This window comes from Lissotriton vulgaris, chromosome 1_1, assembly GCF_964263255.1.
Source record: "Lissotriton vulgaris chromosome 1_1, aLisVul1.2, whole genome shotgun sequence".
Taxonomy (NCBI): Eukaryota; Metazoa; Chordata; class Amphibia; order Caudata; family Salamandridae; genus Lissotriton; species Lissotriton vulgaris.
In genome coordinates this window covers 400,266,893-400,294,871 of record NC_141685.1, presented here as the reverse complement: position 1 = coordinate 400,294,871, position 27,979 = coordinate 400,266,893, and the positions used below count along the sequence as shown (strand labels likewise).

At 44.7% G+C, this 27,979-nt stretch overlaps 2 protein-coding genes across 2 annotated transcripts in view; one reads left to right on the top strand and one right to left on the bottom strand.

Moving 5' to 3' along the window:
• The window catches only part of LDLRAD1 (low density lipoprotein receptor class A domain containing 1), a 132,605-nt gene extending 126,640 nt beyond the window's left edge, over nt 1-5,965 (top strand). Inside the window, exons 6-7 of the mRNA XM_086952513.1 lie at nt 4,664-4,728; nt 5,336-5,965. Coding sequence (XP_086808639.1) covers nt 4,664-4,728; nt 5,336-5,398 — 128 coding nt within the window. The 3' untranslated portion in view covers nt 5,399-5,965. The remainder of the gene's footprint in view (nt 1-4,663; nt 4,729-5,335) is intronic.
• A 13,418-nt stretch (nt 5,966-19,383) lies between these two features.
• Nucleotides 19,384-27,979, bottom strand: part of LRRC42 (leucine rich repeat containing 42) — a 173,592-nt gene continuing 164,996 nt past the window's right edge. Inside the window, exon 8 of the mRNA XM_086952500.1 lies at nt 19,384-19,863. Coding sequence (XP_086808626.1) covers nt 19,580-19,863 — 284 coding nt within the window. The 3' untranslated portion in view covers nt 19,384-19,579. The remainder of the gene's footprint in view (nt 19,864-27,979) is intronic.

The window sequence follows — 27,979 nt, the reverse complement described above, 5'->3', positions numbered from 1 at the left end:
CCCCTCACCCCCCCTCACCCTCACCCTCACACACGCATTTCTAAAGCGCGCTACATACCCGTGAGGGTCTCAAGGCGCTGGGGGGGCGCTACTGATCGAAGAGCCAGGTCTTGAGGAGTCTTCTGAAGGCTAGCAGGTCCTGAGTCTGTTGTAGGCTGGTAGGGAGAGCGTTACAGGTCTTGGCGGCGAGGAAGGAGAAGGATCTGCCGCTGGCAGTGGTCTTTCGGATACGGGGAACTGTGGAGAGGGTGAGGTTGGCTGAGCGGAGTTTTCGGGTGGGGGTGTGGAAGCTGAGTCGGTTGTTGAGGTATGTTGGTCCGGTGTTGTGTAGTGCATTGTGTGCGTGGATGAGGAGCTTGAAGGTGATCCTCTTGTTGACGGGGAGCCAGTGCAGGCCTCTCAGGTGGGGTGTGATGTGGCTACGTCGGGGGACGTTGAGGATCAGTCGTGCTGAGGCGTTCTGGATTCGTTGTAGTCGTCTCAGGAGCTTGGTTGTCGTTCCTGAGTAGAAGGCGTTCCCGTAATCGAGTCTGCTGGTGATGAGGGCCTGGGTGACGGTTTTTCTTGTGTCAGGAGGGATCCATTTGAAGATCCTGCGGAGCATTCGGAGGGTGTTGAAGCAGGATGTGGGGACTGCGTTGACTTGCCTGGAGTCGAGGATGACCCGCAGGATACGTGCGTGGTCTGTGGGTTCCGGGGCTGTGCCTAGCGATGTGGGCCACCAGGAGTCGTCCCAGGCTGATTAGGTGGGTCCGAGGATGAGGACCTCTGTCTTGTCCTTCATCCAGTCGGCTACGGCCGTCATTCCTCTGTGGAGGTTTGCTGTGGCGGTGTGGGGGTCTTCGGTGAGGGATATGGGTGTCGTCGGCGTAAGAGATGATGTTGAGGTTGTGTTGTCGACTACGTGGGCGAGCGGTGCCATGTAGATATTGAACAGCGTCAGGCTGAGGGAGGATCCCTGTGGGACGCCGCAGATGATCTCTGTGGTTTTCAAGCGGAAGGGTGGGAGGTGGACGCTCTGGGTTCTGCCGGAGAGGAAGGATGTGGTCCAGGCCAGGGCCTTCTCTTGGATTCCGGCATCGTGGAGGTGTGCCGATAGGGTGCGGTGGCAGACTGTGTCAAAGGCTGCTGATAGGTCCAGGAGGAAGAGGGTGGCTGTTTCTCCTTTGTCCATCAGGATCCTGATGTCGTCAGTGGCGGCGATGAGGGCGGTCTCGGTGCTGTGGTTGCTGCGGAAACCGGATGGGGAAGGGTCCAGGATGTTGTTGTCTTCGAGGTAGCGGGTTAGCTGTTTGTTAGCTGCGGGTTAATCTTCTCTGTCACTTTTGCCGGGAACGGGAGCAGGGAGATAGGCCGGAAGTTCTTGAGGTCCTTGGGGTCCGCCTTGGGCTTCTTCAGAAGGGCATTGATCTCGGCGTGCTTCCAGCTTTCTGGGAAGGTTGCTGTCTCGAAGGAACTGTTGTTTGTTTTCCGGAGGTGGGGCGCGATGGTTGTGCTAGCTTTGTTGAAGACGTGGTGAGGGCAGGGGTCAGATGGGGATCCGGAGTGGATGGAGTTCATGGTTTTGATGGTGTCTTTGTCACTGACGTTGGACCAGGCGGTCAGGCGACTGGTACAGGTGGTGGTCGCAGGGGTGGTGGACTCGGTGGTGGGTGCAGGGGTGTCGGAGTTGAAGCTGTCGTGGATGTCGGTGATCTTGCGGTGGAAGAAGGTGGCCAGTGAGTGTTTGGTGTTGTGTGTGTTGTTGTCTAGGCGGTCCTTGAAGGCAGTTCTCTTGGCGGTCCTGATGAGTTGGTGGTGTCTGCGGGTGGCGCTCTTGTGGGCTGTGTGGCTGTCTGGTGTTCGGTCGTGGAGCCATTTCTTTTCCAGTTTCCGACAGGTGCTCTTGGAGATCCGGAGGTCTTCGGTGAACCAGGCGGCTTTCTTGTTGGTGTGGTTGGTTGTGGAAGTCTTGAGAGGAGCTAGGGTGTTGGCGCAGTCATTGATCCACTGTTTGAGGTTGGTCGCGGCGGTGTCGGGGTCGGTGGGGTCAACGGGTGGTTTCAGGGCATGGGTGGAAGTCAGTTGGTCCTTGGTGACCTTGCCCCAGCAGCGGCGTGGCAACTGTTGGGTGCAGTGGTGTGTGGTGGGTTTCCTGAAAGTGAAGTGGACGCATCTGTGGTTGGTCCAGTGGGGTTCGGTGGTGTGGTTGAAGGAGAAGTGGGGGCTTGTGGAGAAGATGGGGTCCAGCGTGTGTCCAGTGGCGAGGGTGGGTGTCGTCACAAGCTGTTTGAGTCCGAGGTTGTCAATCAGGGCGGTGGAGTTTGCGACGTCGTTGTTCTCGAGGTGGAAGTTCAGGTCCCCAAGGAGGATGTAGTCCGTGGAGGCGAAGGCGTGGGTGCTGACTAGGTCGGCGATGGTGTCGCTGAACTGTGGTCGTGGTCCGGGTGGTCTGTAGACGAGTGTTCCTCTGAGGGTGGTGTTGGGGTCGGTGTGGATCTGGAAGTGCATGTGCTCGGTGGCGGTGAGGGTGTTGTCAGTGTTGGTCGCGACTCTGAGGGTGGATGATGGCGATTCCCCCTCCCACTCTGTTGGTGCGGTCTCTGCGGGAGATCTTATAGCCGTGTGGGATGGCTATGGCGATGTCTGGTGCTGAGTTGGCGTTCAGCCAGGTCTCGGTCTGGAAGGCGACGTCGGGGCGGTAGAGTCAAGGAGGTCCCAGAGTTCGATAGCATGCTTGCGAGCGGAGCGGGTGTTGAGGAGGATGCAGCGGAGGTGGTTGGGTTCTCTGGTTGGCGGGTTCTCTGGCTGGATGCTGGTGAATCTGCAGTTCCAGCAGTCAAAGGGCCCTTGGTTGCCCTTCGGGGTGGCCCGGTAGCAGGGGTGGTCTTGTCCGGTGTTGAGTGTGTGGAGGGTGCTGGAGTCGTAGTGCAGTCTGGCGTTGCTGGGGGACGCGGGGTCCTGGGGTTCTGGCGCTGGGCGTGGTCCAGGAGCGGACGGGCACAGACGGGCTTGCCTTTGGCGCGCCTTCGGTCAATACATGTGAGTCACGTAAATACTTAGTACTGTAGTAAGCTAAAGATTCGGACACTTGTGTTTATGTAAGCACATGTGTAATAAAGAAGTAAGAAACTCCAAGTAATTCCAAGTAAAATCCAAGGTTTAATGGACTGCAGCACAGTACTTCCACTCTCCAAGTTGCCAGTCAAAGTTAAACATTTCAGATCATAACAATTCTAAATGGAATCCATCAGACAGTGTGCATGAGCAGCTAAGAATAGACATTCTATTTAAAAGGGAAATATGTACAAGAATGGAATAGTAAATTAAAAGGGAAATATCTACAAACCAGAATACAACAACTTGTCACGCACAGATATATCTGCATAGGTTAGTTTGAGTCTTTTTTATTATTCTTTTTTATTATTATTCAGGTGAAACAGTCATATGACTTTGTGTATGTTGTATAACCAACAGTCAGTCAGTCAAACAAAACTTTATTTGTTTTGTTTAAACCTTAAAAGTACATTTTCCACATTCTGTGAAGAGAGAAAGAACAGCAGTCAAAGGGCCCTTGATTGCCCTTCGGGGTGGCCCGGTAGCAGGGGTGGTCTTGTCCGGTGTTGAGTGCGTGGAGGGTGCTGGAGTCGTAGTGCAGTCTGGCGTTGCTGGGGGACGCGGGGTCCTGGGGTTCTGGCGCTGGGGGCGGTCCAGGCGCGGACGGGCACAGACGGGCTTGCATTTGGCGCGCCTTCGATGCTGCGCGACCTCCATATGTGGGGAAGAGGGAGGGCGGAGTAGCTGGGAGGCGGGAGCGGGGCAGCGAATGGGAGCAGCGGGGGCTGGGCCGCAGTGGCGGGGAGTGGTAGCGAGGTAAGCCGTAGGGCGGGGAGAGGGCCTAGGGGCAGTGCGGGGCACAGAAGGGGGCACGGAAGGCGAGAATCAAAAGACACAATCAAGGAAAAAAGGCACAAAATAGGGCAAGGACACAAATCAAGGCAAGGTTAAAACCTTAAAAGTACAATTTCCACATTCTGTGAAGAGAGAAAGAACAGCAGCCTAACATGACAATATTCAGCAAAACGAAAGAACAGCAGCATAACATGACAATATAATCAACAACGAACTATCGTTTTTGAGAACATTCATGTTCAACTACATATCCCACAATGCTTGCCGTAAAGTAGTTCAGGGACTCTATTTAAGGCTGTATGGTATCCTTCCGCAGCATTTTCTACTTGTGTTGAGCATCTTAGAGTTTTGAAGTAGCATCTAACAGCCGCCGGTAAGATTTTATGTGTATAGCCTCTGGTATTTACACGCAGATACACATTCGGTATGAAGTTCTTATTTAATTTTCACCACGGTCTTGTCTTTTTAGCTATTGCGGATAGCTGAAACGGTTACATATTGGTAACACTGAAGCTGACACACCGTATTTCCAGTATTGAGTAGATTAGATACTCATCCAGGTACTTTGACTCCCATATTTCTTCTAGACTAAGCACATGTTATGATCAGGCACTAGTACTGTTTTTGAATATGTAGCATTTTTTATCGCAGTACTTGTTATGTTTAGTATCGTTTTCCACCTGAGATTTCGCGCTTTCGTTCAGTTTTCACTGATCCCAACCAGTGATAAGTTGTTGGTTATATCTTGGCTTTTTCGTATCTGTTTTTTCAGATTTCGCTGTGTTACCCCGTACAACCCCTTCATATCAGAAGCTAGAGTTTGGAAGTAGCTACAAGGTAAGCTACCCGTACTACTTAGTATATGACTATTTAGATTTATCTACCTGCATATACGCCCTGGTTGTCCATATACTTTAGTTTCAGTGGTGGGTTTTGAAATAGCATCATACATTTTTTTACGCATTGGTAACATCCCATGACGATCAACGTGGTTCACGTATATTATTATTTCTTCTTATGTTCCGAAAAGAGCAATCATGTTATATTTAGTATAGTAATGATAGGTGTGTTATTAAACATCGCATGCTTGTGATTTTTGTTATCTGGTGATTTTCCTCCACTAGTATTGCTATTACAGATTCAAAGGGTTGTAATTTATTATTATTCTTCCAACTTTCTCATTATACACCTTTGTTTGCGAAAAAGGAAAGTAATGTGTATATCTTACCAATTATTATGATCTATGTGTTTGATAACGTTTTTTGAGATGCAATTGATTATTTAACTACTTAGGAGCTATTCTTGTGCTACAATAGACTGTACCATGGTTTATTATAGCCCAGTATTTTCTCATATTTTCGTTTGATCCCTCAAAATGTCTCTACTAGATTTTTTTAACATATATGTTCACAAGATCTCCTTCATGCATTTATGTTTTTTCCAGGTATGCGCCCCTGAAGAAGGGAACAGGGTTTCCCGAAATGCATTGGGCGACGCTTCTTCATAAACTTAGTTAGCATTATGTTTCTCCATGCAACACATGAAATGGATAATAATGTGATTCTAGGAAGCTTTTGACATGATACCTATTGTCACTAGATTCTGTTATATGTATAAATTGTCAGCAACTATGTATCATAGGCAATATTGATGCTTGAATGAGAAAAGTGTTTGATCAACTTGATTGCAAAAAATACATTTGCAAATATCTTGAATTCTTGAAAAATTATGTTTTGTTTTGATTAATTGTTCTTTGCATTGGTTTTAAAAAAACAGAGAAAGGATTTCTCTAGGTACAGTGCACACTGCAGGTAGGCTTCGCGTACCTATTCATATACTGTAGTTCACATACTGTGCAGCCAAACACAGTTAGCAGTTCTGCACCCATTTGTTTAAGTTAGGCTAAAGTTCCTTATAATAGAATAGGTTGAGTGCTCCTCTCCTCCCTCATTTTTTGTATTAGTCATGTAAATACAACACATATTGCATTACAAACATTACAAATGCTATAGGTGTCACATTTGCGAAAGTTATAACTAGTGGCATTGTAAATGACAAAGCTATTAATTTCGCTATTTTCAAAAACAAAACATAAATAAAAAATGTGTCATTTGCAATACCAATAGCTCAAACTTTCCTAATGCGAGACTTTTTGCATTGCAAATGCTTGTTACCTCAGTTCTCCACCCACATTAGTATCGCCTTGCCACCGCCTTGCGGGTGTCACCTGTCACCTGCTGCAGATACCCGCTGCTTGGAATCTCCGAGGCCCCGGGAGGTGTTTAGTGGCAGCGTCGTTTGTTGGCAGCCTGCAGTGGCCTATGACTAATTTGGTGGCGGCCCACGGTGGGCTGTTGCCGTGAAGGAGACCCCGGGCAGAGGACAACAGCAAGCGGAATTACGGGGGAGCAGTCTGAGGCACTGCACGGCTCCCCGACTGAAATGCCTGCCTGTGAGCTTCAGCAGGGAGTGCGGCTTAGCTGCTGGATCGGCATTCTTCCTGGGTGGCCCCCGCAAGGAAACATGGGCGGAGTGAGGGCCCTCACCTCTGGAGAGGCTTTGATGTGGCTGTGAGGCTGGCTGGCCCACGGCGTCTGGGTGCCACCTGTGGGCACCACATTGCCACCATTGCAGTCATACATGCGGCCCCTTGGAGTGCTCCTGGACTGCCAGGTTGTAGCAATGTTCCATGGTGGGGGCCCCCGAGAGCCGCTTGACACTGAGGTGACGGCGAAGATGACATGCGAGGTGAGCCGCCTTGCTCCAGTGAGGACACATGTTGGGACCAATGGAGCCGCCTGGCACGGTTGGATGTGCTGCTCCTGCGCTAGACCTGGTCTCCTGGTGAATGCCTGGAGGCATTAGAGAGCTAGGCATATTGGTTGTTTTGGCTGGGGGCTCAGGTTCTGGGCCAGTACAATAAGACTCTTCTGCACCTTCTTGGAGCAGGGCCTCAGATACACCACTGCTCCCCGAGAGTGCCTTGCCCCCCTGCTGGTGGGCCCTGATGGGACCACAGTGGAGGCTTGGCGTACTCACAGCGCTCAAGACTTTATTTTATGCAACCAAGACACATGTTGAACTGCTATACTCTGGGCGCCTTGCCTCCTTTATATCCCTTCACCTGTGATCCACCCTACTGGTCGGGGGGTGCATGAACGCACGTTAATAGCCCGCTCATTAGCCGAGTTGACGCCGGCCGCTGCGACCTTTCTGGGGTGCAGGAGTCTCTGGTTCTGGAATAATGTTTTTTTGCACAGGGATTGCACCACTTGTTGAGCGTGGGGAATGGTGAGAGGTCCACATGGCCTGGGCGGAACATACATGACCTACAAATAAATGGCAGATCAGTGACATACACTGACATTTTTATCCTGGAATATTAGGGAGGTGGGCTCAGCCTCCAAGAGATGCAATATTTATAGATATCTGAAGAGACATCTTGTTGAGGGCGAGGTAGATTGACTTCAGTGTAGAAGTCGGGGCCAATTTATACGCTACAGCATACTCTGCCTTTGCACGGGGACATTGACCTGGGTATGGGCCAGGACCCCGTTTGAGCTTGTACACTCCCTTATTGACAAAGAGGGAGTTTATCTTCTCCTGAAAGGTAGGTTGTCGGGGACAGAGGCTACATTGGAAAGGTGGCCTTTCTCCATTCCCTACCTACAGGGACTTTAAATGTGGCGGATGTCCAATCAGACCGCTTCACACACCCCCGGCGAGGGGCGCCCGCCCATAGATTAGCTCAGACTCTCAGAGATTGAGTGGAAGACTGTGTACTGACGGATATTTGGAGGACGCAGCATGTGGGGACCAGGACTATTTTTACTTTTCCCATATCTACAGCCTTCATACCCGGATAGGTTTGTGTGCTCCTCGGTGCTTGGCCAGTGTGTGACGCATACCGAATGTGTGGGGCGCACTCTTTCAGACCATAGCCCTGCTATGTTAAAATTCCAATCCGTGGGGACCGCCCACGGTTCCCCATATGGAGTCTCAGTCCAGGGTCTCTGGAGAATATGTATTCCTTGGTGGAGGCCTGTCTACAGGTATTTCGCCATAAATCATGGCTCGGCATCTCAGGTTTAATTGAGTGTGAGGCCTTTAAGGTGGTGGTCCGGTGCCATTGCCTGGGCCAGTCTGTTGGCATCCAGAGGGAACTGAATGAGGAACTCTTAACCCAAGACACAATATTAAATGTCCTAGACAACACCCTTGATACAGATGCAGCAGCGCCGGAGAGGCTCCGTGAGGATCGAGAGCATTACAACGTGGTGTTAGAACGGTTGCAGTGACATGATCATAAGGAATACAATGCTAGGTTACTTGAGGAGGAAGGGCGACCAGGTAGACTATTGGCCTGGCTCATTCGACCAGAAATCCAGGGGACCCCTATAACACGCATCCAAGTAGGGACTGGCCAGTCCCTTTATTCTCATAAGGCCATTACCGCTGCCATTTGTGAATATTACAAAACTCTGTATAACAAGCCGGACCCACTCCAAGATGAGATTCAGGACACGTTGTTGACAAGGTTACCATTACGAAGACTTCCCAGAAAGGACCAGGAAGGGTTCGGGGGGGGGAGGCAAGGGGAGGGGGTGGGTGACCAGTAATTGAACAGGAGAATAAGACCTCCATTAAAGAAATGGCGATGGGTAAAACCCCAGGCCCGGGTGGCCTTCCCGCCGAATTTTATGCAGCATTTGCCGGGACCCTTGCTCCGAGGCTGGAGGCTCTCTATGCTGAGTCCCTGGAAATGGGGAGCCATCCCGGAGTCAACTAGAGATGCAGTTGTGATCCCTCTTCCTAATACCACAACCCAAGGAGCCCAGACTATGGAGTTTTGTCCACTCTGCATGCTAAATATGGATTTACAAATCCTTAGTAAAATATTGGCTCTTCGCCTCCTTTCCCACATGCACCCACCTTAATCCACAGTGATCAGAACGGCTTCATCCCGGCCCACTTTACCTTACTAAATCTTAGAAGACTATATCATGTCCTATACCATCCGGAGGCTCGCTCCCCCCCACATGCACTACTGATGTCTGTTGATCTTGAAAGTGCTTTCAATACAATACAGTGGGATTTTCTGTTCAGAGTCATACAGCAGATGGGCCTGGGAGATTGCTGGATTAGATGGGTGTACGACTTGGCCCTTTTTGGCTAAAGTCCGTAAACTTTTTGCTTTCCCCCTAGACCTTTTTTCTGACATGGTGATGCCAACTTAGATGCTTTGGACACTTTGCCACTGCTAAACAGTGTCAAAGTGCAAGTGCTCCCTGTGTAAAGTGTAATGATAATTGCTTGTCCAGGATTGGTATGTTGGCCTTACTAGTCAAGTCCCTAGTAACGTGCACTATGTGTGCCAGGGGTGGTAATGCAAATGCTACTAGTGGGCCTGCAGCACTAATTGTGCCCCCCAAACTACCCCAAACAAGTAGCCTTTAAAAGGGAACTCAGGCCTGCCATTGCAGGGCCTGCGCGCAGTTTGTTAAACTGCCATGTTGTTCTGACAAGTGCATTCACTTGCCAGACCTTACCCTTCCTTTCTATGCACATCAGACACCCCTATGGTAGGTCAAGGGTACCCCCCGGGCAGGGTACAGTGCATGTGAAAGGTAGGACATGTACTAAGGTGTGTGCCATGACCTGACAGTGACATGATCTCCATTTTGTTTTTCACTATGGAAAGGCCATCTTTCCCATAGGATAGAATGGGAAGACTGTGTAATATGTTTACCAGCCTATCTTCCCAAAGTCTTAAGATGGAGAGAAGTTTATAATGCCTGAACTTACAATGTAATAACACATCTTTTTATGAAGGTGGTTTTTGCATTGTGTGTTTAGAAGCCACTCTTTTAGAAGTGGCTGAGTTTTTGTGCTTCAACATTTCTGTGCGTCTCTGCCTGGTAGTGGATTGACTGTCTGGATTGGAAAGCAATAGGATCTGGGGAATGTCTTGACCCAGGAGAGGAGGTGAGACAGCAACAGGCTGACCTGCATCTGGAGTGTGGGGGGAGGAGGAGCACCAAGAGTTGAAGAGGCCTGGGTTGCTGCTATAAAACAATTGTCCCATCTCCTGCTGAATGATTGAGAATCCAGACCCCCACTAATCAAAGGCAGAAAGGTGTCACTAGCAGGGAGGCACCTAGAACTGGTTTGAGCAGGGGTCAGTGCCCCCTAAAAACACAAAGACGTCAAAGCCATTGAGGGGTATAACTATAAGAGCAGAAGCCCCTGAACTTTGGAGAATGGCTTGATCAAGTGTGAACAAGACTGGAGTTACTTCATGGTCAAGAGGACCTTTGCCAAGGAAGAAACAACTGAAGAGACTGAAGGATAGGACTGACCCTTGCTGTGTGTTCTGGGGCTGGCCTGCAGTTTGCTGTTTTAACCAAGGAAAGGCTTAAGGTACTTAGCTGTGTGCTGTGTCCCTCTGCTTGAAAGGACTTTGCAGTGTGCTGCGTCCTGAAGTAACTTATCCCCAAGGCCCGAGGTGAGCTGGCTCCATGTTTCAGAAACACAAATGTTTCCATGAGAGTCTCAGTGGCGCTGTGTGTGCGTGCTTGTTGCAGCCTGAGACCCTCGTAAGGCGTGCCCTGTGATCTTGGGCATCTAGAGTCCAAGCAAGGATCAACGACGCTGTGTGCGTGTGCTTTGTGCAGCCTGAACCCCTTTGTGAGATTATCCAGTGATCGCGTGCACTGGAATCCAAGTGAGTCTCATCGACGCTGTGTGTGGGTGCGTTGTGCACTGTGAGACCTTCGTGAGGATTTGCCTCATAAGCGTGTGCACCGGAATCCAAGTAAGTCTCATCGACGCTGTGTGCGGGTGTGTTGTGCACTGTGAGACCTTCGTGTGGATTTGCCTTGTTATCATGTGCACCGGAGTTAAAGTGAGTCTCAGCAACGCTGTGCGTGTGATCTTCGTGCAACCAAATATACAGCACTAAACCCCTTAATAAATATTCACATCCTACATAAGTTGATGGAAATTGTCCCACAGAAGAATATCAATTTTCATTAAAGTTTCTGTTTTTATTATCACAATAGTAAACATAAATATATAGTAAATTCAGCCTATACAGTTTTTTACTTGAAATTCGTCTCAGACAAAGGAGCCCCAGAAGAAAAGGGGAACAAACCACTTAATTATGGTACATGTCTCCACATAGAACATTCAATAGACAAACAAGGAAAAAGAACATATACTAAAAAAAAAAATCACAATAATCACAGTATATTAACTTAAGACACCAATTACAAATCAAACACGACACTTGCACCGATGCGCGTTTCGGAAATCCCATGTACCGTCCTTCATCAGGGCACTGATGTAATGAGGTGTTTCAATATTAGAGAAACCATATTTCTAAAACATTATACAGGATAATAATACATTTGGGGGCTCCGTATAATATGTACAACCGACTCTGTAGGGACAAATATAATATAATAACATAAGGCTGAATTTACTATATATTTATATATATTTATATCCCAAAAATAATTTAAAGATATACTATATGTTTACTAATGTGATAATAAAAACTGAAACTTTAATGAAAATTGTTATTCTTCTTCTGTGGATCATTTTCAACTTATGTAGGATGTGAATATTTATTAAGGGGGTTAGTGCTGTATATTGGTTTTTTTCCCCTGGTTTTCCCCTTTAATATTCTCTTTACAGGGACCCTCTTATGTAAAGTTGGTGTGATCTTCGTGCAGCCTGAGACCTGTGTGTGGAGTGCCCAGTGATCATGCACCCGAAGCTTAAAGATGACTAAGCGACGCTGTGTGCGTGTGCTCTGTGGCAGCCTGAGATCTTCGTAACTGTAGCGGCACGGACTGGCAGTCCGGGAGGAGCTACGTTGCCGGCCCGAGCCGCCGTTGCCAATTCACAAAGCTGCATTGGCGGCCCTGCCGCTGGACGAGGAGAGCAGAGTGAGTTCGAGCCCCCCAGGTAATGTGTGTCGAATCCTGGGGCGGGGCGCGGGCTAGGAGGGAGACGCTCTCGGCCTCTCTCATATGCCGGCAGCGCGAGCCTCTGCTTCGGCTCGTATCTCGGCCCGTATTGCCAACGGAGTGGCAGTAGCGGGGCCGGAGCGGCGCTTTTTGTGTTATACTATACCCGTGTTGGGGGCAACTGTTGTCAGAGGATACCTGTGAGTAAGCACGAGTGGCGGAGAGACCACCTGAGGCACCGTGATCGGTGCCGGAGTGTAGTACGGATTACTCCATTTCTGCATTACGGAGTACCTGGTGGCTGTAATACGCATTGCATTATTTTACCTTGAAAAGTGCCTGATTGTTGGTTATGCATGGCATTCTTTTCATTGCAGAGTGTCTGATTGCTGCGTTACGCCTTACAGTATTTTTACATTGAAAAAGTGCCTGAGCATTACAAACTATATGACATGATATTAGGATTACAGTATAAAGTTTAGAAGTGCTCATTAATACCGCCAGAACTTACAAGGGCTGGCTGGCCTAACAACCGGCCAGGAGAAATAGTACACAACCTCATACGTTGGATTTAGATCGTGTGGTCTTAACTTATATCTTTTTATGCAAAGTTTATACTCATTTTTATTAAACTTGTGTGGAGTCTATTTGTGGTGTCATCATTGGGTTGTTGTGAGCGTGGTTGCAAATACTTTACACCGTTGCCTTGAAGATAAGCCTGGCTGTTTGTGCCAAGCCACCGAGGGGGTGAGCGGGGCTATCTAAGAAGGTGACCTTCCTTTTCTTGACGTTGGAACACGGGTACCTACTTGGCTTAAGGTACCTACCTCAGCCAACCAGAGATCCCGGGTCTAACAAGGGGTATAGCTACTTTACACTACCCCAACTGCTTGGGTAAAAACAGGCATCACCATCTTCCCACATTATAGTATGCATAGGGGCACCAGGCAAGACTGCCCCGTGTCTCCTCTTTTGTTTGCCCTGTCCGTTGAACCACTGGAAGAACTTTTCCGGCTAAGGAGCATAGAAAATGAGAGAATAGAACATATCATTTCCCTCCATGCTGATGACATCCTTCTCTCTTTAGGGATGGAGCTACAGGTTCTGCGGTGGCATGGGGCTTCTGGGTGAGTTTGATAGAGTTTCAGGTCTCCCGGTTAATACTGTTAAGACGCATGTGTTCCCTCTGTCCCCTGACACCCCTACATCTGTCTCCGGATTTGAACTGGTCCCCTAGCTCATTCTGCTACCTGTGAGTTCAGATCTACAATTCCTTGGGTTATTTACAAGAGGGTAATCTGGGGAAGGCTTTTCGATCCCTTAAGTCTTGTGCTACCTTTTGGCTCTCTCTTAAGCTACCAATTATGTCCCAGATCTCGGTGTCTAAGATGGTTATGCTCCCAAGGTTGCTCTATTCTTTTGGTAACCTCCCAGTGGGAGTACCTGCTTTTTGGTTCAAGCAACTGGACACCTTACTGCGTGACCTGATAAGGGATGTGGACACCATAGGGTTTCATTGGATGTTCTCAGATGACCTCCTGCTGTGGAAGACCTAGGTGCCCCTTTCTTCGAATTATGTTTTGGCATTTCAACTTCGTGGGTTACATTACGGTTTGATGTAGCCCACCAGGAGGAACTAGGGTTGGTCGGGCAGTCCACATATCTGGAAGGCTTGTTAACAGAATTAATCTGCCCAGCGGTGATAATACTGTGCCCAGGAGTGCTACGGACGGTGGCGTTAAAATGTTGGAGACGTGTCTTACGAACCACGGGGACACTTTAATATGCAGCGCTGCCGGTGGACCTCCCCCACGGAGATCCCCATTCTTTTTTTACAGCAGACAAGCTGTCAGTTTGGACAGATTCTGGGCTGGTGACAGTGAGAGACTGTTACCGACAAGGTGCACTGTTGCCATTTGAACATTTGATGGTTCATTATGACCTGCCCCTGGGACATTTCCTCATTTACGAGGCACTGACTAGGACATTCCAGGATATGTAGGCTGAGGGACGAGACAAACCCTTGACTCATGCAGTGTTGAAACTATTGGTTTCTTTGGGCACAGCCAGACATCTGGTGACATGGATTTACTGCTCTCTCGGAATGGTCCGCGGACCCCTTAAAGTGTTACGGAGTTGATGGGGAGGAGTCCCGGGGTGAGAGATCAATCATCAATCAAATACCATTTATAAAGCAGCTGATTACACCAACAGGGTGTCCCCGCGCTAGGATCATAGCCTCAGAGAAAGAAAGAGCAGTTTCAATTGCGACAGACACAGGAAACTGATAGGGAACAGGAAACAGGATTTAAGATGCAAATAGCCAGGTTTTCAGTTGTTATCGAAAGGTGTACTCCACAGATTCAGTTCTCAGTGTTATGGGCAGGGTGTTCCATGTTTTTGCTGCAAGATAGCTAAATGTGCGAGCTCCCATTCTGGCTTTTCGAATTGGCCAGGGAGGTTCACTTTGATCTGAGATTCTGATTGGGAGTGTAAGGAGTAAGCAAGAATCGAAGTTAGCCAGGGCTCTTATTCCACCAACTTCTGTGCCAGAAGCACATGGCCTTGAAGATGATCCTCTTCTCTACAGGCAGAGGTCAGAGTGTAGAGAGGTCAGAGCGTTAGAGGCAGAGGATCTTCTAGGGATATTGAAAACTAAATGCGCAGCTGAACGCGGTGAAGTTTGGTAAGGCACCTTTGGATGCTCCTAAATACAGAACATTTCCATAGTCTAATTGTGAAGTGACCAAGGCTTGAACAATAGTCTTTCTGGCGGCTATAAGTAGGAGATTGACATGTTTTCTTAGAACTTTAAGAATTGCAAAGCACTTGCCAGTGACTTTTCTAATTTGGTTATCAAACGAGAGTTTCGAATCGAACCATACCCCCACATTTTTGGCTTCCTTTTTAGGGGTGAGGATATGCCCCAAGGATTCAAGCCACCAAGCTGAGGTCCAGATAGAGGAAGCTTTCCCAACTATCAGTACCTCGGTTTTAATGGCATTCAGTTTGAGGCAATGATTTGACATCCATGCTGCTAGTTCTTCTAAACATAGGGAAAAGAGGTGGACAGTACCTTCAGCGTCCGAAAAAGGTTGATAATTAACCGGGTGTCATCTGCATAAGACACAATTGTCACATTGTGTTTTTCCACAATATCCACAAGGAGGCCAACATAAAGATTGAACAAGGTAGGGCTCAAAATTTAGCCCTGTGAAACACCTTGCATAAGGAGCATACATTCTGAAAGAATGGGATTCTGAGAGACCTGGAAGCTTTGTTCACGAGCAAAAGAGCGTAGCCATCGCAGAGCTCGAACTCGCACACTGCATTGATTCAGCCTCAGAATAAGTAGGTTGTGCTGTATGGTGTCAAAAGCCGCACTTAAGTCCAATACAACTAGTGCTGCTGTTTGTCCAGCATCCACGCACTTTGTCAGAGTTTTGGTGGCTACCATAAGAGCAGATTCCATAGAATAAGCGGCTCTTAAGCCTGTCTGGGTCGGATGGTATAGATCGTTCATAGTAATTAATGTATTTGGTTAATTGTCTATTCACCACTTTCTCAGATATTTTGGCAAATAAAGGTAGCAAGGAAATGGGGCGTAGATTTTCTAACACCATATGGTCAGTAGAAGGTTTCTTCTGAAGTGGGAGGACTATTGTCTGCTTCCACTTCAGGGGAACCTCACGTTCCCGAAAGAGAGCGTAATAAGCTGTTGAATGTATGGGAGGATAATATCCTTCACTTGCATCACGACCTTAGGTGGAGCAGGGTCTGTAGGGATGCCGGACTTGATGCCTGATGCTATGTTCTTCAGCTCCTCTATATTTGGGGCCGTAAATTCTATAAGTCCGTTCACTCTAGCCGGTGGTTCTAGGAAGACAGTCAAGATTGATGTGACTTTGAGCTTCTAAAGCGAAAATCTCATAGATGGTTGCTACTTTGGATGAGAAGAATTGCAGTTTTCCACCTAGGAAGATGCAGGCGCTGTAGTTCAGTACAATGTGGACAGTGATTTCAGAATTAAAAACAATTCCTTAGATGAGTTATTAGCAGTTTCTATTTTTTATGTATAAAAGTTGCATCTGGTTTTCCTAATAAGCGCATGGTACTTCTAAGTTCTGCTTTATAGTTATCTCTGCTGATTGGGCACTAATCTTTCCTTCAAATGTGTTCCAGGTGTTTGCAAGGTTTTTTAGCTAGGCTCAGTTCTTCGGTAAAGCAAGGCGCAGAGTTCTGCGCCATGGGATTTTTATTACCCATTGTCCATGGCGCAGCTTCGTCGAGGGCTTCCAATATCCAACTCTGAATTTGAGAGTTGGCTAAGGTGACATGTTCTCTAAACTGGGGGGCAATACATAAGAGACCTAGCAAATATTAGGGACAAAGCATGTTCTACTTTCTTCTCCTGGTCATCTGATGAGGCATGTTATTAGTCTTGAGAAATGACACGGAGAAAGGAAACCCATAATGGTCTGACCAGTGAACTATTAATGGTGACTTTAATAGTATGAAAGTTGTCGAATATGGGGTCTAAGGTTTGGCCAAGTTGGTGGGTAGGAGAGAGCACTCTGAGTTAGATTCATGGTGTCCAGCTCCCTGCAGAGGGTTAGTGCTTTGGGATTGGACTCATTATCACAGTGTAAATTCAAATCACCTAAGACTATCAAGTTCTTGTATCGTAGAACTGGTTGAATAATGTTCTCAGTCAGACTACAGATGAATTGATTTGCTAAGCCTGGAGGGAGATAGATCAGCAGGCTTGTTAGGGCAACATTTTCTGCTAGAAGAAATGGCTTCTCAATATTAGTGGTTTTAAAGGCACATTTTATTGTAAGTTTGTAAATAATAGCTATCCCTCCATCTTATCTTATGGGCCGATCTTGTTTTACAATCCCATAGCCTAAAGGGATCGAATATAGAGTATCTGGCACTGAGGATTCACTGAGCCAGGTTTCAGTTAGAAACAGGTCATCCAGTAGCTTTTCCATAATAATAATGAAAATGTCGTTCTTTTGTTTGATCATAGACCGACAGTTGATCAGTTAAAACTGAGCACTGTCGTCCTTGGTGTGGAGGGGCTCGTTGTGTAAGCTAAAGTGGCAATGAGGACATTTCAGTTGAAGAGGGTCCAGCGTGAGATTGTGCATACACCCTCCTGTGGTTTTAGAGACTAAACTTTTCAGTTGGTCAGCTAAGTATCTTAGCTTAGGTTGGATAGTAAAACAGACAGGGGTTCTGGCCCCGTCCGGAAACGGATGGGCGAAAATCACTTTTAGGTTTATTCCATTTTAAGGGCATTTGGAACATTAAACGTTTACATGTCCTACTTTCAAATACTATGCAACCTGCCCTATGGGCGACAACACCTGCTTAGGGGGGTAACTTATTAATATGTAAATGGAACGTTTAGGCCTGCCAAAAGGGGTTAATTTGACAGGTCGAATTTGCAGGTTAAAGCTGCAGGTACCTGTGTGTAACTACCCAGGTGAGCAGGAAAGTAGTCTCTCGCAGTGAAAACAAGTGTGCACACATGTTCACATGTAACAAGCCCAGTGCCACTTACCCTAGATGCACAGCAGAGGCCTTATCTTAAAAGGCAGACGCTGGTGGTAAACACACTCCGGTAATGAAACTCACTCACTGTAAAGTTCCAAAAACAGGGTGCTCAAAATCAAAATATCCTGATGGACTGAATGGGTGGAACCCATTTGCAACAGCTAGGTACTGGGAAGCAACAATTAAAATAATAACAGAGGTCACATGACGAGAAACTCTCCAACAACTGGAAATATGTCTATTGGGCCTGATGGAAAAGACAAAAAGGGGAATAAATTCATTAATATCAGCACTAACTAAAGGTAACATAGCCATCAATTGGAAACCTACATTAGCATCCAACATAGAGAAATGGAAACAGCAACTTAAAAGATGGTCTGCGACAGAGGGAACCATTTTGCACATAGAAAACCAGAGTGGTATAAAAATGCGGAAGCAACCTTAGTGTGAGAAGAGTTGATATTATCATTCTTCAATGCTATAGAATAAGAAAACCCAACATGAATAACAGCTCATATACAGGACTTTTACTTCTGAGATGGTGTTAATGTAAGGAGAGGGCCAGCTGGAAGACATAACTGAAACTAAGAGATGACTGAGCACTGAACCTATAACAGACACTCATCAAATACGGTGTTATTGTTTCAGCGGGGTATTGTTCACTTTATTGTTTTAAAAGTATAGTTAACTAGCAGCCCGCCCCGGCGTTGCCCGGGGGCAGAAGGGGGATGGGGGCTGCATTTTGAGCATATTTAGTCCCGGCCGGGCCCCCGGCCCCCCCACCCCCGCCCGCCCCGACATTGCCTATACCGCTGCCCACCCGCCTGCCTCCCGCCCGCCTCCGCCTTACCTCAGCCGCGCTCCGGACTTAGCCCCCACTCCCGGGCCCCCGCCCGCCCCGACATTGCCCGGACCGCCTTGCCTTACCTGAGCCGCCGCGCCACTCCTCGCCGCATGTCACTTCTCGCCGCACGTCGCGCTCGTCACCGCTCTTCCCCGCCTGTCGTCATCACGTAGGTGTAGGTCGCGGTCAGCCCTACGTCGAGGCCGGCGCTTGTTTTAGGGGACTACTTTGTTTTTAAACTTTAATTTTTTAATTTACGTTTATTTTTTATTTTATGCAGCCTATGTCCATCTACACACCCTGAGAATTACAACAATGTATTGGGTGTGTGGATTGGCGCTGTGGTTCCCGAGTTTACCTTGCCAAAAGGTGTCTGTTCTCTCTTTATAATAGTAGTATAGATAAGTAAATTTTATATAGACTAAATGACATTACGAGACAAGATGATTTGACAAATGTAATGCAAGTGAAAAGTATACTGGGAAACAGATGCATGAACCAAAATGTAATGAAGTTGAAACTGTAATCTAAGAAAGGAGAACATAAAAAACCCATGGCAGGTATTGAAAGACACTACAAGTGTAATTTCAGGTTTTACATTTCCTAGGGAACCCTTTGTAACTCCAATGGCTATGAAGGAAGGTCAACAGTATGGGCCCTATGCACCCTACTGTTCACAGCAGCCAAACTTGCAGTTACAAGTTAGTAGGGTAAATAGTGGGGTAGGTAACTAAGACATGTGAAACAATATGCATTGTTAGAATTTTAAACATGCCACTGCAGTATATTATGTGTTTAGTTATGGGAGCCATTGGGAAAATTCAGTCACATTTTGGGCTCCATTTTGGAGTACAGGGCTGAGAAAAAATGTGATCTGTTGTGTACACCAATACATGTACTTCTGCCTTCTATACGGCTTGATGGATTTCATGTCAAAGCATGCTGGTTCAGCATGTTCATTTTTGGCACCTTGCTACAGACATCCGAGTTTTACCTGATGCCCTGTAACCACTTAAGGGGGCAATGAGGATAAATTGGGGCACGAGGAGGGAATTTTTTGCCTCAAGAGAGATGTAAGTCTTGATGGAAATACAATGATTTGAACTAAATGAATTCATATATCTTATGTAATTTCTTTATTAAGACAATATTGACACCCTTGTCAAATAAATAACTTGAGCTCAACATACAATGCAATGGACATGGTTGCTCCAAAATCCAACCAAAATCGCTGACACTATTCTTCTTAGGTACAATGCCACACCATGCATGGAATGACACAAACTCAGTGGTGAAACAATCGTAGCACTTAGTAGGTATTGATCAAGTCCCAATCCTCCAGAGTAAAATGTGCAGCACACTTGCGCTTAGTCATGATTGAGTTACAGTCATCTTCTTTAGAATCAGTGTCTAAAGTCCTCTTTTTATTTTTGTTCTTTGCGGAATCTTGAATAACAGGAAGCTCCTCTGCCGTTTCACTGGTTTGGTCAGGTTTAGTTACTTTCCTGTGAAACTGAAGTCTTCCACACATACCAATGTCTATAAATAGATGTTCTGGAGGTCCTTCAGTATTATGTTGCTTTGGTCTTCCATCTTCAATTACAAGAAAAAAATATTTTTAGTACAATGAACACATCTTCATATCTTTATATATTCTACTACCAACAATAATAATAATCTTCATGCTCATAATTACTATGCGTATACACATACTCATTGGAATGAATTGTGGCCATACTGGATGTTCACTTACAAAGACAACCCCAGCTATACCCGTGTCGTGAATCAGTTGAGCTAAAGACTGAAAGCTGGAGAGCTAATCATTATGATTAGTTAATTAACTCCAAGTCGGAGTTCCTCTTTCTCTCAAATCATGTTTCTAAATAGTCTATTGACAACTTTTTGTCATGATTTCATTTTACTAGTCACACTTGAGTAATGTCTTCTGTGTTTCACCTCTGTTCTATTCAATTCTCTCTTTGATAAACTAGATTGGCCACCTCATCTGTGCTCCAATTGACGCCTGAATTGTTTTTCTGATTGAGTTCAGAAATTTAGGGCCAACTTAGACGGACAGGGTACTCCATAACGACTGTCCGATTTATGCCAACTAACAGAAATATACTCCTGAGGCATAAACGTACTTCAGAGGTAAGCCATGCAAACACCCGCCCTTTTAGAGTGGGTGGTCACCTGGCTTTCTTTTTATTTTTTACTGACCATCAATGCCAGGAGCTACAACCTGAAGGTGAGAGCCAGTTAAAATAAAAAAAACAATCCCCACACCACAGGAGAAAACTCCAATGGTGTTAGGGCTATTATTGTTTCCTTTACCATAAACTTTCACATAGGCTTGGAAGTTTGTTTTTGGACACCACACTTTTAAATGGCGTTGCATAACCTGCTGTGACAGCAGTTCATACAAACCTAAAGAGTTCTGCACAGGGCCGGTGATGAACTCTAAATCTGGCAGGCAGAGTAAAGGCATGGAGGTGGAAGTATAGTCCTCCACCACCCTGACGGCCTTTACTCTGTCCATCAAACTCTAAATTGAGCCTATAGACTGGACTATGTTTCCTAAATCCACTGTTGCCTGAGGAGTATTCTTTATGTGGCAGCCTGAATAGTAATAGGGTAGCAAAGATTTGACCACATAAATCCTTTTTTAGTGTACTTCCAATTACCAGCCCATACAATAGCTTGTTTTGCTTGCAAAACAAAACCACATGAACATAGAAACGCCATGAAAATTAGAGCAGGACAAACCAATGAAGAGTCCACCCATGGCTAAGTATGTAGAAGCAGGCAGTACAAATTCGACTACTTTTGGTAAAAGTTGCACAAATTCACTACAACACCAGACACTCAATGGCCACACGGGGAAACTACAGAAAAATAGTCTTTCACTTCAGATCCTCAGCTCAGGAGAAGGCCACACTCAGGAGAATCTGTCCACATTCCATTCCATAAAGCCAATATGTCATCAACATTAGAAGAGCGGACAAATGTAAGCTTCTGGATGGGTATCATTGATACCAGAGGAAGAACTCCAGCATACCACACTATTTCACCTATGTCAGACATACACAATGAGACAAGTTCACAGGTTACAGACTTAGGATCAGCTAAAACCTTGTAAGGAAAGGCAGAAAAAAACAAAATATGACCACCACAACCTAGGAAAAAACTTAACGGTCATTAGTTTTTTGTTTTTCAAACACTCCCACTTTGGCACTTAGTTTTCTGGAAACAAAAAAGAGTAACTGTGTGTGGTCACGCCATCAAAGCAGCTGGGAACAATCATGCATGCGGTTCCATTCAAGTTATAGCGATAGCTGCTAGAGCTTCGATATCTCTAAATTTTGAAAGTGGGGAGTACCATCGGAATGGAGGAGCTAATGTCGACAAAGTGTAACTTAGACGATTAGGGACCACAAACTAGAGATTGAAATGGGTAGACAAATAGAAATTAATCTCAGAGCAGCTAAGCCCTAAACCAAAGAACCAGAACAAAAAGGCATTTCCTTGTGCATTGTCTAATTCGATCTTGGATCAGCTAAACTCTGCACTAGAGAATCCGAAGAGAAAGGCATTTCCTTACACCATGGTCAAGTGTAGAGTTATCAAAGAAGCCTGCTTTTTGATGCTCTCCAAAGAAATAAAAATACTATAAAGAAAAAAAGTTAATGGGAACAATGGTGCTGCATCCTAGGAGAACACAAAAAGATAATAGAAATGGCTGTTAGATATGCTACAAATGTCTGGACACAAAATGTAAACTCAAAAATATCTATCTACCCCACTATATTTCGCTGTTTGTGCATGGAAACTAAAGGTTTTTTTTTTAGAGGTGGGCAGATGTGGGAAATATGCCAAAATGTTGCAGATGCCCCATCAGCTGAATTAAAAAAAAAACATTCAAGTCAATGGCACTCTAAATCCAGCAGACATTATGGCGGACGCTCTGCTCCATCAACCTTTAAACTAGGCCCTGAACAATAACCTGACAATCTCGTTTTGCACATTGACTTTATGTCAAGTATTACCTTTCGCCCCAAGGATCTATCTTATGTCATGTCAATAACGTTCATTTGCATGTGTATATATTATGAAGATCACTAAATACTCAGATCACATGAAACTATAACTTATGAGCAGGTAATTAAAGTAGAAATGTAAAGAGGTCTACAAGTTCGGATGAACTGGAGAAAAAGAGCTTTGCAAATGTGTTTATATTGCCCTAAACCAAACCTAAAACAACTTTAAATGAATCAGCATATCCATACAAAGACATCCAGAATTCATGTGTATTTGTCATGAGGTTAAAAAAACCTGTGACAGTGGTATACAAGGAAACAGTTGGTAAAATGTTAGCATAAGACACGTGGAGCGCATGACTGGTGAACAAAGGCACAAAATAGTGGCTATACTTTATGTGTAACATGAAATTACATATTTGCACAGTTATACTATGCTAGCTGTGGTTCAGGACTGCGAGTCACTGATTAGGGCATTCCAGTATGTCAGTGTCTTAAAGTATGTGAAATTAAAGAGACGTTTGAGGAATGACAGATTGTTGAAGTTAGCAGATGGCAGTGTTTCTACTGGCCGTAGTAGTAGGGTTGATGTGACGTGTACTGCTTGAAGACCACAGCAATGAGTCTGGATTGTGCTCTGGACACACAGTCATCTTGGTGGCAAAAGGGGGAAATAGGTATTTGTGGAGAACGAAATGTGCAAAGTTGAGAATTCTGTCAAGTGGCACAGAAATATTTCAAACAACAAGAGAGTGTTAAACATAATAGGCTGATAAACAAACAATACTATGTCCAGCACTAGTAGACAATTTAAAGAGGAATGTTAATAAGGAAAGAAGACAGAGTGCACGTGCTCAAAGTACTGGCTAAAAAGAACCCTCAGGCCCCAGTGAACCACTGGTAGCCGGTTGTCTTCATTGGGTTCTTATGATTAGCTAGACAGAGTGAAAGTGAATTAAAAAGAGTGTGGACTACTCCTCGAAGTAATTTTAATAAGAGGGTAGCTCCAACTTAGTAAGGGTAATTCTGTCTTTTTCACCTTACTAAGGGACTGTTTGGTTCAAATTCACATAACCTCGCAATAGTCCGAAAACTATTCTATTTTCTGGTTTTAACAGAGTTAGAGCTACCCTCTTATTAAAATTACTTCGAGGAGTAGTCCACACTCTTTTTAATTCACTTTCACTCTGTCTAGCTAATCATAAGAACCCAATGAAGACAACCGGCTACCAGTGGTTCACTGGGGCCTGAGGGTTCTTTTTAGCCAGTACTTTGAGCACGTGCACTCTGTCTTCTTTCCTTATTAACATTCCTCTTTAAATTGTCTACTAGTGCTGGACATAGTATTGTTTGTTTATCAGCCTATTATGTTTAACACTCTCTTGTTGTTTGAAATATTGATTTGATGAGGGGCATGGGAGTGTCTATTTAGACCCTTACTCTCCTGTTGTTTTGTATTAAGTGGCACAGAAACACACAGGAGGCAACAACTAGGTTAATGCAGTAATTCTAGTTTCTCAGTGTGTAAATCAAGGATGTAACTGCGTGGAAAGACAGATGTGGAAAAACTTTCTGTATTATTTATAGCAGAGTTTGATAGCTGTGCAGGACTAGGTGGTAAAGAACACCAACCTTATACAGGAGACAAAAAAGTATACCTACATTTATGGTGAGGGGAGAGAATGTGTTCCTAAGTCAAGAGAAAGAAGGCAGAGTAAGAGGGTGTAAGAAGGGTGCAAGATGCTGACAAGTACATTATTTCCATGGTCAATGAACTAGGTGTGAAAGAGTGGTTGATCCCGTGGCCGACTGCATAAGGCACAGTGGAGCACAAGGACCCAAGAAAAACGCAAAGAAGTGTTGACTTATTTCAGGAGCGTAACGAGCCTTGGAATGTAATCTTATAGGGTGGCTAAAATAATTCTTTGTAGGGGCCACTCAGATGCAATTTTAGTAGCATCTGGGTAACCCCATTTTTGAAGTTTTTGACTAAGAGTACACTCACTTACAGATGGCTAAGTTGCATATATGGCAACTCTCAATGATCTTTAACTTCTTGTCAATGTAGAGGGACAAACCTCTTCATTGAGGATGCCATCACCACCACCTGCTGGAGGTTTCAGAAGATTAATCCTGAATTGTGCCTCTGCATTCCATATTTATTCAAAAGAAATTTGGACCAGATAATCTCACAGTTGTATTTCTTTCAAGATGCCCATACAGGTTTGAGGGTCTAGCTTAAGCGTACAGTACAGGGAACAGGAAAATACTTTATACGTTTTTTGGTTCTTCACCTACTAAAGAAGTCAGTAACAGTTTGTCGAAAAAACAAGAAAAGAATATGTTGACAAAACTAACCCATGGTTCATTTGGGGCTACCCCATCTTAACCACTTCATAGTCAAAAGGGGACCTGCATGTAGTTCACTGCTCTTGGAAAAAGACCCGTTTGGTATCAAGAAGATTTGGTGTAGGGGACTTCTGGTTTGATGGAGGTGCTGGAATCTTTTTGGTCTCAAATCACAGAAAGTTATCCAGAGCTTCACTTCCAGAATCTGCTAAAGGAGATGCAACACAGAAGTTATGTTTTCGAGGATTTGGTGATCGATCAGGGAAAGCGTGCAGAGCCTGAAGTGTGGCCGTGGACCTCTCCCACTGCCTTCAGATTTTTTTTTTAGTTCAAAACACAATTCAATGTGTTTTTTTGGGAGGAGTCTAACCGGGCTCTGCATAAGAGACAATAAATCACTAAGCGACTGAATTGTGATGGTAATACACAGAGTAGGAGTTAACCAGAAGGCTGTTTCCATGATTCCCATTACTTGTGAAGGCCATCAACTACTGGAAGCTGGGGAACTGCATGGGTTGGTTTGAAAGAAAAGAAAAGAGAAAACAGTTGAATTACTTGCCAATCCCTGTCTGCACCAACCCCACAAGAAAAATGATCACTCTTGCAACAAATGCTTGCTAAAGGGTCGCCTGGTTATTGTAGTGACGCTGCCAACTAAAAAATATTACAAACATGGTTTGTTAAAAAGTTGCATTATTCTTCATGCTATCGCAGGCACCAAGTGGCAAGAAAGTAGAGTCTCAATGATTTTCAGAGATTGGTCACAAATTTCATGATCATATCATCAACTTGGACAAAACTGGAACAATCTGAGAGTGACGCTTATGCATTTAGAAGTTAAGGTGTTGTGTAACAAGGACAGAGGATTTCAAATCTTGGCTTCTTCACTTGACCAACTTTTATGATCTTGCTAGAAATCATGTAATCAAAGTCTGCATCACTTGCATAAGGCAAACCAGAGTGCCTAGAAAAGAGCTAAGTGGTGGTAGTGAGTGCTTAGCAATTAATTTAATATATTGTATTCGTTTTTTTGCTCAGTTGGTGATAGTCTTTCTATTAACCAAAATAGTTTTTTTACATAGGTCGCCGCCGTTTCAATATAGTGTAACAATTAAAAGATGTAAATCAGATATTGCTTTTTTGTTTTTTTTAAGTTAATATTTTTCCAGTATCGAACTAACTTTCCATGCATATAATAAGCATGTTAATAATGCCTCTTTCAAATACAACATAGCCCAAGAGGGTGTTAGGTAGTTTGATGGGGCACCCTCATGCACAGAACAAACAAACACTTGCAAAGGCAATAGGTCTTGCTTAAAAGAGATCTATTGGTTTTATCAATATTCTTTAGCGATGTTGTACAGCAGTGTGGCTGCTGTGCAACATAGCTGAAAGTAAAGAAAATAAAAAGTGCTATGACACGGCCAGCCTATCAGAGTGCTTTTATTTTCTTTACTTTCAGCCATGATGCACAGCGGCAATGCTGCTGTATGACATGGCTATACAAATATTGACAAAGCCCAAAAGCTCTCTAAATGTTGACAAATGGAGAACAGACAAGAAACCTGGTTCAAACACGATGAAGTTAAAAAATAGAGCTTGATCTCTAACAAACAATATTTGTGACAAATGAACTCACGAAAGAGATAAACCCTCACTTTTGTTATGCGGTATCTTCGAATTGTGTTTGCATCTCTTCCCTTCCATTTGCTCATACTTTGGATACTGCGCAAACCCGATAAATGCATTCTTTTTGCTGCTCTTGAGCTGCTTCTTCTGCTTCTGGGTGATGCGGACTCAAATACGGTCACTTGCTATACAATGCATTAAAGGGGTGTCAGCTAGCTTGAGTATGAAGAAGGCTAAAGGTTTTAAAGCGATGTTACATTAAGTAGAATTCTTCACATACAAAGAAACCCCCAAAGGCAACATTCGCTCACGTGTTCTAGTCATTTATCTTTTTAATTTTAAAATTAAACAATACGCCTTATCCTCTCCAAATGTTTTACCAACTTAAGTTCCACTTGAGTTAAAACAAATGTAACACGCCTGAACACGCCTGAATTAGATGGCGGAATGAAAACAAGAAGAAACTCCTGGCACCAAACCTGGTTTGGTTTTTGGACTGTTGAGATTACCACAGAAAACAAGCATTTGCAATGCAATAGGTCTCGCATTAGGAAAGTTTGAGCTATTTGTCTTGTAAATGACACATTTTTTATTTGTGTGTTGGTTTTGAAAATAGCGAAATTAATAGCTTTGTCAATTACAATGCCAATAGTTATAACTTTCGCAAATGTGACACCTATAGCATTTTTAATGCAACATGTTTTGTATTTACGTGACTTAGATGTATTGCTATTACAAATAACAATGGCTTTTAATTTTTTAAAATAATTAATACTTAAATAACAGTTATTGTAATTTATAATGGCAATAGCTTAAACTTTTGTAAATAACATGCCTTGGGAGGAATGCAACAAATGAGCTGCAGCAATGCAAGCACCATCCTATGGTTGTGCATGGCTGCAGTGGCAGCCTCTATTGCGGTCTCTCTTCTGCTGGTTGGGTTTTGAACTGCGGTCTCTTTTCTTCTCTGAGGACTATCAGCACAATTTGTAAAGGGTACCTTGGAGGTTTTTATAGGGTAAAGCTAGATGAAACATTACATTACTGAAATAATTGTAAAATTATAGCAAGCTGAATCAATGTCAGACGCCTTTTAATTGCTCATATCAGGGACAACTCTCAGGAAACACATTTTATGTCCACTTTATATTCTGCTGCACCTACACATTTTAGATTGCCCTCTGTGACTTGCGGGGGAGGACCTTCGTCTTTTCCAAAATAAAGCACATTTGGTAACTAAGCAACGAATAACCGCTTTGAGCTTAAAAGCAGAAGAAATTATTTTTTACACCCTTGTGGATGTTTTAACTTACCTGCCAATAGCCAGTTCCATTTTTTACTCCAGTGGTAAATAAGTGTGATGTGTTATTGAAGACATTTCATGTTCCCTGAAAAAGTCTTTCTCGGTTCTTAAATCTCCCTTTATTTAGACACAGAGTTAAGAAGGTTCGACGTTGTTTGAGCAAAGAAGGAAGTAGGCTTTCCATTGTTCATTGATTGACAGACACCACCTTTAAATGCGTTAATAAGCGTGCAGTCTGCACTTCAAAGACTGCTGTCATTCCTATACATACCACCCAGACATTTCTACACATTTGTAACCTCAGTTTTTTTGCTCATCTTAAGAGCCCTTTAGGCAACATTTTGTTAAAGTGAGAGGCTTCGAATATTTTAATTTCCGAGCCGAATTATTT